At 37.3% G+C, this 16,551-nt stretch overlaps 1 protein-coding gene across 1 annotated transcript in view; it reads right to left on the reverse strand.

Annotated features, from left to right (window-relative positions):
• MLIP (muscular LMNA interacting protein) overlaps positions 1-16,551 on the reverse strand; it is a 171,768-nt gene that overhangs the window by 23,260 nt on the left and 131,957 nt on the right. Inside the window, exon 13 of the mRNA XM_068559179.1 lies at positions 12,072-12,125. Coding sequence (XP_068415280.1) covers positions 12,072-12,125 — 54 coding nt within the window. The remainder of the gene's footprint in view (positions 1-12,071; positions 12,126-16,551) is intronic.

Consider the following 16,551-nt stretch of genomic DNA (forward strand, 5'->3'; position numbering starts at 1 on the left):
AACTTTGTATTTCCATGTGCCAACTGATGACTGGCAACGGAGCCTTCCAAAATGGCCTGTGGAGGATGAGGAGGCCAGTGGCTCTTCTGTGGGCAACTCTCCCTGCTTTGCCCTGGGCAGGATGATGGGGGTGATGGAGCAGTGGTTGGAGGGAGCCATGGCTCAGACAGAGCTGGCTCCCAGGGGAGCATGGGTTGTGTGCAAGGGTATAGTCTCTACTGAGAGTCCTCTGCTACCAGGAGCTCACTGTCCCAGAACTATTGTGGACTCTTCCTTAGTGTGTTGCCCCAGTAGGAGGCTAGAAAAAGGAAGCCACTTAGGGAAGTTGAGCAAAGGATACTGAGGATGGCAGCTGGGAAAGAAAGAGACCACAGCCAATATGGTGGGCATTGGGCCTGCTGGAGGTTGGCTCCAGGATTGTCACCAACAGTGTGGTTTGCTGTATGGTTTTGGCTGCTCCCAAGATTATGGGCACAAACTAACTCTGAAGTAGCCTTTGCAAGAATCATGTGGTGATGGTCAGAGAGACAGTGATGTTAGAAACATTCCAGCAACACCACCTCAACATGACTGTCTGTCCCATCAAGCACAGAACCCAAACAGAACAGGAAAATAGCATGCATTTTGTGAAAATACCAACTTTCTCACATTCAAGAGCTCCCCCAATAAACTCCTGAAAGCAGACAGGGGTTCCTTTTTAAAAAGCTGGTGTTCTTTTTTTTTACATGAAAAAGAAATTAAGCAGAAGGGGAATAAAACTTGATTCAGGGAGTAATGTGTGCATTAAATAAAACTGGTGTTGAAAAATCGCCACACCCATCCTTCTTTTTCCCTGTGATTCTTCTTTATTTGGCTTCTAAACAGAGGGGCATGTTAGTATTGCTGTCAGCTTAATAGAAGGCATTCAAGGCTCTAACAGTGGTGGGAGAAAGTGTAGGTAAATGTCTCCTATGCCAGGTATTAGTGAGTACTTCCATGTTATATGCCTGCAGGAAACTTTTTTTTAGTTCCACTGTAGTTCATAAAGGAAACACTAAGACTGAAAAAAAGTAGTAATAAAAGTTAAATCTAGCAAGTGATTAGCACCAGCACTCCAAAAAACTTCAGCCCAGTCTGGGTTTTCACTTCTGCTCCATCTTCATTGCTGCAAAATAAGAGAAAATAGTAGTCAGGTTAATGGAGATATAGAATTTTAAAAAATATGCCCCATTCATATTCAGGTATAGCATCTCATATAAAAAATGGTTTGGAGTAGGAAGTTTTTGTTTATTTTTTTCCTCAGTAGCTGTTTTCTTGTTATACAGTTAATGGCAGGATAAAGAAACACAGCTGTACCTTCAAATCAGACCCTGATCTCTCGAGAACTCAGCAGAGCAGTTCTGGCCTCCTGAGAGGGGTGACCATGGCTTTGAGGGGCTGATGCCACCTTAAGGAACAGCCCTGCCATACCCCACCCACACCTCCTCACCCTTCAATCGCTTGGTTACCTTTTCCTTTAGCATTGAGTGCATCATTCCATAAAATGTAACCTCTAAAACACGGAGGAGGTAAAGTGAACTGGGATTGGATTAAGTCCCAGCTTTTGCAAAAGGGAACATTACAAAAGTGAGAGACAGCAAATGAACCTCTTGCTATGGAGTACGGCGTGGAGTGGTTCCACTGATTTCTTTATCCATCACTCTCTATTTGATAGGGTTACACTGTCTGGAGCAGACAAGATAAACTTAACTGACTGGAGATTGGTATTAGCAGATTATACCAGTCCAGAAAGAAGTATAAAAGAAAATATCAGAGAGGAGGGCAAAAGAGAAATTTAGTTCTAAAACTGTACTCTAATAGAACAATGTGATGAAATGATGCCAGTGGAAGGAAATGACCATAACTTTGTATTTCCAGGTGCCGATGCATGGCTGTCAAAGGAGCATTTCATCCCAAAATGGCTGGTGGAAATTGAGGGAGGTCAGTTTCTCTTCTCTGGGCAACTGTCTCTGTTTTTTCTTTTTTTATAATTTTTATTGGAGTATAGTTGATTTACAATGTTGTGTTGGTTTAAGGTGCACAGCAAAGTGAATCAGTTATACATATACATATATCCACGCTTTTTTAGATTCTTTTCGCATATAAGTCATTACAGAGTAATGGGTACAGTTCCCTGTGCTACACAGTAGGTCCTTATTCATCATCTACTTTATATATAGTAGTGTGTATATGTCAATCCCCAACTCCCAATTTATCCCTCCCCCCTCCCATTTCCCCCCGGTAACCATAGGTTTGTTTTCCACATCCGAGACTCTATTTCTGTTTTGTAAATCAGTTGTTTTTTGTTTGGTTGGTTGGTTGTTGGTTGTTTTGTCCTGGGCTGGATCACAGGGTGAAGAAGCAATCGTCTGAGAGAGCTGTGGCTCAAAGTTGGCTCCAAGGTGGACATTGGGTATGTGCAATGCGTAAGGAAAGCAGACAGGAAAACTGCACGTGGCATAGCCAAGTGGCTGAGCAGGATGGTGAAACAGGACACGCCCTGCATCATGGAAGAGGAGCTGCATTTGTTAGATTAGAAGGAGGAGGTGGAGGAAAAGTTGCTAAAACAAGAAGTAGCTTCACTCCTGCACTGATTTGTTCTAGCCACAGAAAATCAACAGTCATGAAATAAGTGAGTTGTAACTTTCATCATCTGGAATTCTCTGCAGGTTTCAAATGAAAGGAGAAAAAGCCTCAATGACATCTCCTCCTTTTCTTTCTAATAAATAAAAACTAGCATGTTTTTGATTTTCCTGAGAGTAGCAACATTTGGTAGTTACTCTCACAAAAGACTTAAAGAAATCATCTTCTTTGGCTAACCTTTATGAAGGGCTATTTATTTTACATATCAATACTAAGCACTTTACATGCATGAATGCAAATCTTAACCATAATCCTTTGATCTCATATTACAGAGAATGAAATTGAGGCTCCAAAGATTAAATATCATGCCCAAGGCCACAGTATTTGAAACTAAAACCTCGTTTGTTCAATGTTTCTTGTTTTTGTTGTTGTTGTTGTTCATGCAGTCATTAGTTTGTTTCATCCATATTAAAACATGTATCACATCTGGCTTATAAATGGTAAACTCTCTGTCACCAGAAGAGTTTCAACAGAAGATTTATAAGGCTATACGGGATTATAACATTCAATAAAATATTGGACTAAATGCCCTCTCAATTATCTTTCAAATGTAAGATGTTATAATTATAGGAATAATTAAATGAGATTGAAGAGGAATAAGTATCTCATCCTTTGACACCAGGCTGGCAAACTGAACACTATTTCTCAGCTCTTCCTGAACACGATGCAAGGTCAAAGTAATGTTTGCCACCACGATTCAGCACCTGGTTTGAAATGGCATGATGCTATGGCAGGTAGAGTCATGATTTTGGACCTTTTGTGGCGTTTCTACTTTCCTTTGCCAATTTGAGTATAGGTAAAGAGCTGAATAACTTGGGAAAATCAAATATCTACATTTAAGAAAGATGGAGATCATCAATAAAATAAATAAATCATTATTTTCAGACTAAACCGCTGGCAGTGAAGGCTCAGTATTATATCCTATCACCAGTTGAACAACAGAGTTAATTTGGATAAGAAAATATAAATAAGAAAGACCTTAAGACATTTACAAAATCATAATTTTGAAGGGAGTCACATTCCAAAATTTGTTTTGCTTAGAGTTAACTTTGGGTAATAAGTGATGTAGTTGTGAAACTTTAATCCAATATTACAGAAAGAACGTTATTAAAGAATGTGCTGTGTAAATTGATTTTTCCTTCCCTTTTAATACATAACCAACTCTGAATATTCTTATCTGCCAAATGAAAGCAGAATGATCTACATATATGTTTCTGTAAAGATGAAACCAGAGCAAATTGTCATTTCCAGAAAATGTATATCATAATTTATTGACAGCTACATATTCATTTTTTTCTGAAAGATTTTAAATATATGTTGGACACTTACATAACTACTAACTATGGTGTAAAAATACAAGATCTAGTATCAGAATTTATTATCCATAAGCCAGAAGTGATAAGATGTTCATTAGCTAAGGTCCTGCAAAGGTAGGATGGTAGGTGGAGAATGTGGATATAACTAACTCTAGGAAAGACAATATTGAATCTGGGGTCAAAAACATTTAATATCTGGGTTACCTGAGCTCCACATAGTTATTAACGCTGATTCTATTATTTCGTTTGTTTATTTTAAAAAACTAGCACACACAGGAATGTCTGTCCTTCTACTTTCTGACTTCTGCTCAGCTTTTTACCATGATTCACTACAATATAAAAACCAAGATTAAGGTCTTGAAAAGACTTTGAAGGAGAAACCCCCAAACTATCAAACCCCCATGTCTCCTACAGTATTCTTAAAGGAGTCCCTAGAAAAGAAAAATCAGTGAGACTTCTTTCTTTTTAGTGGCTATTTCAGGGTCAGACTGTCTGAGATTTCAGTTCTGCCCCATGTCAGCCAGGTGTAAGGACAAAGAGAAATGTTCAAAGAGAGGCTTAATTCCCCTTGTTGAAAATAAGTGAAGAGATTTCCCTTCCTTGTTCCTAGAGCAATTTATTTTAGAAAACTTGTCTTTATAAGTACATTCTCCTCTCTTTGAAATGGTGATAAATCCTTGTGAAAACTAGATGGGCATTTTGTCAGCTTTAAGACTCAGGAAAGTCTCAAGGATTTGAGAACCATCTCCTTTGAAAGTAAACATCCGAGGGAGATAGCAGCCTTATCTCCAAGTTTCTCCTAGTTTCTGAGGGAGGGTGGGAGCCTAACTTTAGCTGACACCTGGCTCTAAGCTATAAAACTACCTCCTGTCATAAAGATATGAGAAGTTTCTTTTTCCTTTGGGTAAAGCCAATGAACTAACACAGATGGCCCCCCCAATTAACAGGTGATTTACGATGAACTGTGTGTAATAAATGGTACTTGTCAAGTCCTCTTACTTGAGGATAAATTGAATTATTGTTTATCTTGAGAACATATATATAATGGGTTATACCTACTCGGCTATATGAAGGGTGAGATTTCTTCTCTCTTTGCAATCTCTTAGTGTTTGTGATAGACATCACATTCTGGTTTGAATGCTTAGCCAATAATATAAGTGTTTTCTTTCTCTACCACCTTTGTGAAGAGGACTCCTGGGTTGGCAAAAATATATTTTTTTAAATTTTATTTCCTCAACACAGGCTGTGGGCTTACAACACGGGAAGGTCATCTTGATGGGGTCCACTGCTGCTAAATCTGGTTGTCAGAATGTCCTTCTCTTTATTGTTTCCTTGCCCACCTGGATGGCTGGGCAAGGTAGCTACTCATTCAGGTATTCATATGAGGTTTCTTTATAAGATAGATTTACCCTGGCCCTCTAGCAAGTTGCCTATCAAAGCATATGAATCTTCTTTTCGTCAGCAGTTAAAAATATCCAGATACCAAGTTCTTCCCTACGGTTGCAACCTTGAATGTTGCAATCCAATATTTACCAAAGCTTGATTTTGGTAAATAATATTTATGGGAAATCGCCTGAAGAGAATAGAGTGGGCCCATTCCTCTTGGTAATTTCATTTTTACCCCTAAATCAAACCAGAAAATGAGAGTTGCTTCCATGGACAAATAACTTATTTTTCTCTTTTCTGTGTTCTAATCTGGAGAATACAGATAAAGGAATGAGACACCTATCCCATAAAATTAGAACTCGAGTCATCAATGGAGGTTCTGGAATTCAAAATAAAATGAACACAAAAACTTATATTTTTGTTTTTGTTTTGCAGTTTATATACACTGCAGGAGCAAATCAATCCTAGGCGGTCACCTTGCCAGCAGAATTGTTATCTTGGGAACCCTTAAGTGTTTATTAAAAATCTGCAAAGAGGAGGAATAAGAAAACAGGAGAAGAATTTGCCTAGTATGTGTTCCATGGGCAGGTAGTGAATGATTAGCTCTCCAGTTGTGTTAATATTAAGTGGATATGAAAGGTCAGAACCAAATGCATTTAATCATGTTTGTGAAAATCAATTGACCCTCAGTTAAAAATAAAATAGGCCTAGGACTGAGTGTAGCAGGTGATGTGAAGAGTGGCAGGTCGGTTTATATCTCATTCCCAGTATGACTTTCACATTTAAACCTGTAGAGAGAGAAGTGGGTATAGAGACTGGTTGTGGATCCAAGTTGCTGAATTCACCAGATGTGATGAATACAATCAGAAATGATGGTTGCTAATAGAATTTAATTTTTTCTAAGTAACTATAATCAGAAAGCATTTATATCAGGCAGAGAGTCTGCTTTAAATTAGATGGTGTTATATGTACACCTACTTGGAGATTACTGCATTGGTGTCAACAGTTGTTGGTGGGAATGTAAATTGGTGCAGCCCCTATGGCAAACAGTATGGAGGGTCCTCAAAAAACTAAAAATAGAGTTACCATGCAATCCAACAATCCCATCCCTGGGCATATATCTGGACAAAACTAATTCAAAAAGATACCTGTGCCCCTATGCTCATAGCAGCACTATTCACAATAGCCAAGACATGGAAACAACCTAAATGTCCATCAACAGAGAAATGGATAAAGAAGATGTGGTGTATATATATATATATATATATATACACACACACACACACACACACACAATGGAATACTAGTCAACCATAAAAAAGAATGAAATAATGCCATTTACAGCAACATGGATGGAACTAGAGATTATTATACTAAGCGAAGTAAGTCAGAAAGAGACAAACACCATATGATATCACTTATATGTGGAATCTAAAATACAACACCAATGAACATCTCTATGACACAGAAACAGACTCACAGACATAGAGAACAGGCTTGTGGTTGTCAAAGGGTTGGGGGAAGGGAAGAAGGATTGGGAGTCTGGGATTAGCAGATGCAAACTATTATATATAGGATGGATGAACAACAAGGTCCTACTGTAGAGCACAGGGAACTATATTCAATATCCTGTGATAAACCATAATGGAAAAGAATATGAGAAAGAATATATATATGTATAGCTGAATCACTTTGCTGTACAGCAGAAATTAGCACAACATTTTAAATCAACTATACTTCAATAAAATTTAAAAAATAAATGCAAGCATACTCAAAAGAAAAGAAATATATGAAAGTGATCTTTCTTTGAAAATTGATCAACCAGCTGATCACAATGGTTAAGTCCATTGTTTAGGGGTCTCTCTTTCTTCTATGAGGGTTAATCAGTGGCCAAGCATTTTATAAAGTGCCAAATAAAATGCTAAATAAAACATTCTTTGGAAGTACTAGCCCCCAGACTCAACTCGCACCAAATGCTATGCCTGGCCCCAGCCTAAGTATTTTCCAAACCTGTGTAGAATGTCAAAGGAAACATAAAGCATTAGGTTTTATTAACTCAATTACAGTGAATCTCTGCATAGAACAGATCTCTCAGAAGTAATCTACCATAGATTAAAGTACAGGTTAAACTTTTATGACATTAGACAGGAAGAATTTGTGACCCAAATTTTTATTAATTCAAAGCATTCCCTGGAATACCATTTCTTATGATCCTCCTGCTTTTACTTTCAAATTTTTGTTTCCAAGGTTGATTTGATTGACTTTTCTAGACTGCCAATGAAGGAGCTAGAATTTGAGGATCTCAATTCCTGTTGTACATGTAAATCACCGGTGGAGATTTTAAACCTGCATTTGCCCACCTCCAGAGATTCTTTTTTTTTTTACACTTTTATTTTTGAGCTTAACAGTTTATTTTGATTTTGACTTTTAAAAAATACTTCTATGCATTGCTTTAAAAAAAAACAGTGCTTTTAAGAGCAACAGAGCAATAATAAGATATCTTTTTCCATTTCAATTTCTCTGATTTCTACAGAGAATCTAAAAATTATCAAGGGACCAGTAGAGACATTTTTTGTTTTTTTTTTTTTTGATTGATAGTTTTTTGTTTTATTGGAGTACAGTTGCTTTACAGTATTGTGTCAGTTTATACTGTACAGCAAAGTGAATCAGCTATACATATACATATATCCCCTCTTTTTTGGATTTCCTTCTCATTTAGGTCACCACAGAGCACTGAGTAGAGTTCCCTGAGCTATACAGTTGGTTCTCATTAGGTATCTATTTTATACATAGTATTAATAGTGTATATATGTCAATCCCAATCTCCCAGTTCATTCCAGCACCCCCTTCCCCTTGGTATCTATACATTTGTTCTCTATGTCTGTGTCTCTATCTCTGCTTTGTAAATAAGATCGCCTATACCAATTTTTTCAGATTCCACATATATGCATTAATATATGATATTTGTTTTTCTTTCTGACTTACTTCACTCTGTATGACAGTCTCTAGGTCTATCCATATCTCTACAAATGATCCAATTTCGTTCCTTTTTATGGCTGAGTAGTATTCCATTGTATATATGTACCACATCTTCTTTATCCATTCCTCTGCTGATGGACATTTAGGTTGCTTCCATGACCTGCCTATTGTAAATAGTGCTGCAATGAACATTGGGGTGCATGTGTCTTTTTGAATTAAGGTTTTTTATATGCCCAGTAGTGGGATTGCTGAGTCATATGGTAGTTCTATTTTAAGTTTTTTGATCTCATTTTCCTAGAGTGGAACCCTGCTCTTGGGGCTTTTAAAAAGTCCCTGGAGATTCTAATGTTGAGCCAGAGCTGAGAACCACTGACCTAGATGAGAAATCAAATTGTCGTTTTCAGTTAGTTGTCTTTAAATGGACTTCATAAATCATAGGACTTGTAAAAATGATGATCATATTAAATCAGATAAATCTGAGGTCTCTGTTTTTAAATGAATTACTGAGCTATTTGAAAAACTAGTGTCTACAAAGAGCAGGATCAAATGCAAGACACAGGAGTCTGGCAGTAAGAAAGGGAGACTGCTATCTTTAGGAAATGAGAGAAAACCAAGAGGGAAATTCTCAGATCTGATCAAGGTTCTTCCATGAATGTTTATTTGCACTGGATTTGTAACTAGCTTTACGCCTTAGTTCATATGGTCATAAGACGAGAATTGCTTTATAAAAACAGGTAGTTTTCTTATTTTGTGGGTAAATAAATATCAAAAAGAGGGTTTGGGAAAAATACGTGGGTAAATATTACAGTCTGATCACATATCATAAGGAATTGTAAAAAGTTGTTAAATTGCTCCCAAATGTGCCAGCGTAACTAAGAAGTAAAACCCAGCATACTAGGTGGATAAAATGGTAGTTTAATTATTTATGTTTCTTTTATTTTTTTTAGTTTGATATATATTTATTTATTTTTATTGAAGTATAGCTGATTTACAGTGTGTGTTAGTTTCAGGTGTATAGCAAAGTGATTCAGCTGTATATATATATATATATATATATATATATATATATATATATATATATATATATATATTCTTTTTCAGATTCTTTTTCATTAGAGGTTATTACAAGATATTGAATATAGTTCCCTGTGCTATACAGTAGGACCTTGTTGTTTATCTATTTTACACATAGTAGTGTGTATCTGTTAATCCCAAACTCCCAATTTGTCCCCCTTCTTTCCCCTTTGGTAACCTTGTTGGGTTTCTATACCTATGAGTCTGTTTCTGTTTTGCAAATAAGTTCATTTGTGTCAAATTTTAGATTCCACATATAAGTGATCTCATATGATATTTGACTTTCTCTCTATGACTTACTTCACTCAGTATGACAACCTCTAGGTCCATCCATGTTGCTGCAAATGGCATTATTTTGTTCTTTTTTATGGCTGAGTAATATTCCATTTTGTGGTGTGTGTGTGTGTGTGTGTGTGTGTGTGTGTACATTTCTTTTAATACTAAGAGTAACTCACTATCTCTCACAATTGTTAAACTTCAAACTGTAGGGGTTTTTATGGTGTTTCTTTATATATTCTAAACATGAGAGTTGAAATCATTTTTTCACAATCTTATCCACTAGCTTAATGTTAAGTTTTATCTCTAGGATTGTGATAACTGGTGCCCAAAAAATGCAAATACTACATCTACCCTGTTCTTCTCAGCAATGGAGTCTTTCACATTACCTAAGATTCTCTTAATTCAGCATTTATTATCTGAACCAGATGCTTTTGTTATTTAAACAACCAATTGACTTTCTGTTATTGTGTAGAAACATTCTTATTTCTATCTGTAGTCTCTGTAAGCTTGAGCCAAAATTATGATATTTGAAAGAGAACATTTGATTATTTTTTAACATTCATCGAAAATGTACAAAATTTATTCAAACTTTCTCCTTTCTTTGGAACTACATATTTGTCCAATTGTTTTACTATTACACAATTTGCCACCATCACAGTGAAAGAGCTGGCACATTTGACAGAGTTAATCTCCTTAATATATAAAGGGAGTTTACAACTCAATAATAAAAATATTACTAGACCAGTAGATAAATGCTTAACGTGATGCAAAAGCAAAATAGACAAGAATAACCGAAAAAGACAGAATTTTTAAATGCAAATAAAAATGAAAGATAATTTCCTCTTTTAAACTGCAAATAGTTTAAAGCATGATTTTAAAGGGGAAAAAGATTTAAATAGTATAGATAGAGATTTAGACAAAGATAGCTGGATAGAGGAAAGTAGATTGTTTAAGAGCATAGGCCCCAGGCAGTCATATCTGGATTCCATTCCTGACTGTACAGACACTTGTCAGCTATTTGACTTTAGGCAATAAATGGATTTCTCTTGGCCCCAGTTTCCTCATCTGTAAAATGGGAACAATAATACTTAACTTACAATGTTTTGTGAAGATTAAGTAAAATAATGCATCTAAAGTGCATAACATGGTAACATATAATAAACTCTCAATAAATTGGCAATTATAATAATTTCAATGCTGACAGATATATAGTACACAGAAACAGGTATTATAACAAGTTTCTGGTAAGGTGAATTACTACAGCTGTTCAGCAATGCAACTTGGCTACATGTATCAAAAGTTTCCCATATGTCCATACTCATTACACCAATAATCCTGGTTTTAAAAATAATCAGAGATATGGTCAAGGATACAAATTCACCCCTATTCATAACATGCCTTTATATTTTAACGACTAAAGTTATAGCAGAGAGACACATCGGTCCTGTATGATATGTTTCAAAATTTGCAGAAATAGGGATGTCACTTTATGAAATACACCCTAAATTGTGGAAAATACGCTTGGGAAAAAACTCAGATTTCATTTAGAATTTTATTTGGAATTTTATTTTCTCATTGCTCTTTTGTATTTTTTTTTTTTTTTTTTCTAAACTTGGAGGCTACAAAACTGAGCAGGCCTCATTTGTGAGGGTATCTGGAATGAATGAATGAGCTCACTTTTTACCTTCTTAAAGATAAGTCCTTTAAAAAGCATTTTTTTCCCCCACATTTACCACTTTGAAGGGATATAGAAGAAGAAAACATTGTTCAAATATCTTGCTCTTAACACAAAATTTAAATTTTTTTACAAAACTTTTTCTTGTCTCTTTGGCATAGCATTTATAAAAATAAAAAGGATTTTTGCATTTATTTTTATCTGTGAGTTCAAAATGTGGAAGTGGTTAAACATTTGCATGAAATTCAGAGGTATGTTTGAGATGGCACACTCTGGCCTGTATGCTACCCGCCATATGCAAAATTCACTGGGGCATGGGAAACTGAGCTACCACGAGGTTCTGAGACCTCTGACTCAGAAGACACATATAAGTATTATTGGATATCCATTGACCCTCTAGAAAAAGAAGACAACAGTGGTTTCACATATGAATCCAAAGAGAAAATCACGAAGACAGAGGGGATAGAAGTTAGTTTGTGACCAAGGTGCTACACACATGGGGACCTCTAGTACCACTTCCACATTGAGAAGCAGCAAGAATTTACTCATGTGACTATCAGAGTAGGCCAGTTCATTATTTCTTTTTTTTTAAAAAAACCCTGATTTTATTAATATTTTTTTAAAATAAGATTGTCTTATTTCTACAACCTAATATCACATGGAAACAGATAACCAGATCTCCAATTGTATCTTCCATTTACCTCTTCGGAATCAAGAGTTTCGTGTTCCGGAATAGCCATCATTGGATGACTCAACTTCACAGAAAAGACGCCCAGGAAGTGAACAGGGATAGAAGTAAGGAGAGATAAATGTTTAAATTTCATTTAAGTTGACAGTTAAATGATGATGTAAGTATATTATTGCTGATCATATTCTACCAATGTAAACATTAAGATTTGATTGTTATTAAAAACAAAGGAAGATACTCTTAACATAGAAAAAAATTTTAGCAGATGGTGAATCCTTGGAGCCTAAGACCACATCTTATTTATCTCTGTGTCCCACATAAGCTCTAACAGTGTTTGGCACACAGCATAGACAGTTATTAAATGTTTATTGAATGAATGAATTGTTAAAACACACTGGCAGTTATCAGAGAGAGGAAACAAAGTTAAATTTATGTTGCCACTCTCACAATAGCTCTCAAATCGAAAAGCTCCAAAGCAAAGGAGACAAATCATGCTTAGACCTGCAATGCAGATGCATCTGTAGATAGTGAATGCTTAAGTGAAATGTAAAACATTGTGCATTATTGTAAATATTAAGAATCTCAAAACACAAGGACTTCATAAACATTGTAATCTTACCAGATGACACTATTATCATGCAGTTTACAACACAGTGACACTTTAACAGAGGGAGGTTCTTTTGTATATAGGAATTTTTATTATTGCATGGGTCTTCTGAGCACTATACATACACTTAAACCTATTCAGACAGAAGAAAAGTCATAGATATGCAAGCAAAAGAGACAGAATGAGGGAAACAGACAAGGAGAAAACAATCATTTCTAATAAATCTGCTTACCCCCTTTATTTTTTAACCATCTCTCCTCACTCCAACATTAGAGTAACCACAATACCTGATTTTCTTGGAGCATTCCCAGTTTCTACAATTATCCTGGGCAAATTCGGGCTGTGGAAATAATTGGCCCCCTTTTACTCTCAACCTGGTCCTGATTTGATCAATAAATCATCGGATCAGTGATCAGCCCCTGATGCTCCAGGGCGATTCAGGGGGTCCCAGCAATGCACCCTTGGCCCTAGGAGGACATCACCAGAGGCTGCTGGGGAGGCCAAGGAGGTCCCAACTCACTTTCCCTCTGTTCCAGTTGATTTTCAAGAAAGGAGCCTGGGGCTTCCCTGGTGGCGCAGTGGTTGGGAGTCTGCCTGCCGGTGCAGGGGGCGCGGGTTCGGGCCCTGGTCTGGGAGGATCCCACATGCCGCGGAGCAACTAGGCCCGTGAGCCACAATTACTGAGCCTGCGCGTCTGGAGCCTGTGCTCTGCAGCAAGAGAGGCCGCGGTGGTGAGAGGCCCGCGCACCGCGATGGAGGGTGGCCGCCGCTTGCCACAACTGGAGGAAGCCCTCACACGGAGGCGAAGATCCAACACAGCCATAACTAACTAACTAAATAAATAAATAAAATAAAATTTAAAAAGCAATGTTTAAAAAAAAAAAAAAAAAGAAAGGAGCCTGCTTTTATTTAAAGCTACAGCATCATTAAATGCCAACCATTAAACTCTGTCCCAACTATGAAATTCTCTGAGTGTCATAACATCAGGGATCCCAGCTTCCTGAGACCATTACTTTAAATAGAAGCATGATCTGTCCCTAAGCCAACTAGAGATCCAAATAGTTTTCCAAAAATCAGCTGAAAGCACCTACTTTCTCCTGTTCATCAGGGTCCCCTGAGATTGTAAACCTGACTTAGGATCAGATGCTATGTACGCCTTCAAACTTCAGACCAAGACAATTGGTCCTAGAGACAGCAAAATCTTTAGCATACCTAGGCTAAATGGTATGATAATTCTACGAATCATTGAAGTTTGTACCATGACAAATCCCCATTCTCCTAGTCTCCTAAGATAGAGTAGGATAAACATCCTAAAATTTGAAAATGTTGTTGCGCCAATAAAATATTCAACTGAGATTGGAAAAGCAATTGAGTAATTACGTGATATCTATTTTACATTCTATCCCATCTTTCCAATAAAGGTATTCATTCATTTAAATCCATTTTATTCTAATCTTGAATTTCAAAAACTATGTATTAACTACCCTAACCAACAAAAGAGAACAGCAAATGACTGATCCTAATTAATTGGTAATCCCCAAATCATTTATATTTGGCTTTGGAATGCTTTCCTCTATTTATGATCTTGGGTCCCAATAGGTTTGCTTTCTTATTATCCTCAAGGTGACCAAAAACATTACATAAAATGTGCTACTGTTAATGGAGTTAGTCATAGTAATTTATTGTGTATCCACATGATAAATTCGTTATATGTATTAGTTTATTTAGCGCTGACAGCAACCTAGTGAGGTGAGCGCTAATTTTACCCTGATTCACAAATGAGGAAACAAAAGCACCAAGAGGCAGGATAACTTCTTCAAGGTCCAGAGCTCGTAAGTGGCAGAGTCATGATTGGAATCCAGAGTGACAGTCTCTGGGGACTGTTCTTTCAAAGCAGTAGGAAGTGGTAACATGTCACTGGGAGACGGGAGCGGGGAGACAGAGGGAGGGAGTGGTTTGTGCACCATTTTGCAAAAGGGAAAGCCGTGCGCTAAAGGCAAGAGTGTCAGAGTCAGAAGCAGTTTGGAGTGGTTGGTGTAGCTTGTGTCTCCATTCAGGAGACACAGACAATGAAGCTCATATGTCAGACGAGGAGTCTAGGATTCATTCTCTAGGCAGTGAGAAACCACTGAATCTCCAAGCAAGAAGGGGACACGTGCGATCAGACTTTCATGTCAAATAATGTCACCCTGGCTGATGTGCAGAATATGGATGGGGGGGGTTGGAAGATATGCAAGTAATCAGAGAGACAGAGAATAAAGAAGAAGGTCTAAATGAAAGTGTTGCCTTAGAGAATAGAATCAATTCAAGTTTTCCTGGGTGACTCTAGGCCCCCCTACTCTCTAGGGTGAGTGAAGGAGCGTCAGGCAGACACATTGATATTTTGTTGATTAGGGAAGAAAAATTATGAAATGTTCCAGAGGAATACTGTTGAAGTTGGTACGTGTGCAGAATGCAGAGGTTTTGTAAAACATGAGGTCTGGAGATGTCACATGGGGAGAACAAATATGGCGGGAACATCCTCTCACAGTCAGAATGAGAATGATGACACTAAAACGTTGAAATAAATTCCATATAGGTGGGTGGCTTGTTATCCAGAGTCAGGGGATACAGGAAGACAGAGAGAGTCCTCCAAGCCTGTTTACTTGGTGATGAGTGTTCTAGAGGACAAATTACTATTTTGTCTCAAAAAAAGAAAAAAAAAACCCCTGAAAAGTTACAAATTTTATCATCAGAACATTATTCAACATAGATGGATCGATGAAATGGAAAGCTTGAGTGAAATGAGACAAAACATCCTTTCATCCTGGATGGAAACTCCAGTCCCAGATATCGTATAACATTCATCAGAAAACTCCAGTCCCAGATACTGTATAATATTCATCAGACCTTTGCTCACTCACCACTGTGGGCTAATCAACAAGCCGTATTTGAATGATATCTTCGGTTGAGTTTTATTACATTCTTTATCACAGCTGCCACCACACAAATATAAAGCCTTGTGGAGTGTTTGTTACCAGTGTGGGGCTTTCTCATAAATGTCACTGCATCTCCAGAGCTAACTTCTCTGACAAAGACAGATAAAATTACCTCCAACCAACTGGAGAGAACCCTACAACTAGAAAAAAAGAAACTATGCCGAATGTGGTGAAATCAATTAAGTCTTAATCTACCCGAGGAATGGCATTCAGAGCTGTAACTTTGTGAAACAGCTCTCCCTCCTGTGCAAAGATGAAGTAGATTTTCTTGCCTGCCAAAAATGATGAAGTGTTACAAGAAACGTTCCCATTTTTAAATCACTGAGGGTGCTACACCTGCTATTCAGAATTCACGCCTCGGGATTGCTTTATGGCTGAACCACATCCTCTTGTAAACCTCCTTTGCTCCATGTGTCTTCAGGAAGCTGTTCCCCCTACTCTGTCTCCCACTGAGGTTTGTGAACCACTCAGGCTAGAGTGTAACCTTCTTAAGAACATCTCTCAGAAATAGACGTGACAATTACTGCAGCGATACCTACATAAAGCACTGTGTTTCCTGAGTACAGTATTGTCATCGTGAGAATGTGAGCCACTGCACATCATGTACATTCGATGCTATTCACTTTTAGGTCAATTGTACCTGGCACAGGGACCACTCAGCACAGGAGACACAGGATGTGTATTGAATAAATAAATTAATAATGAAAGAGAGAAGGAATGAAATAGAGAAAAGAGAAATCTGCATTAGTGAAGACTTAGAATTGTTTACTGCATTCCCCAAAGTCTCTTCATTGGTAAGAAATTTTGCAAACTAGAGACGTTTCAACCAGCACTATGGCACGTGTGTGTTCTGTTTAAGTCCCTCATGATTCTTCTGCTTAAAGTCAGACAGAGGAAGACAAATATCA

Source organism: Eschrichtius robustus, chromosome 12, assembly GCF_028021215.1.
Source record: "Eschrichtius robustus isolate mEscRob2 chromosome 12, mEscRob2.pri, whole genome shotgun sequence".
In the NCBI taxonomy this organism is placed as follows: Eukaryota; Metazoa; Chordata; class Mammalia; order Artiodactyla; family Eschrichtiidae; genus Eschrichtius; species Eschrichtius robustus.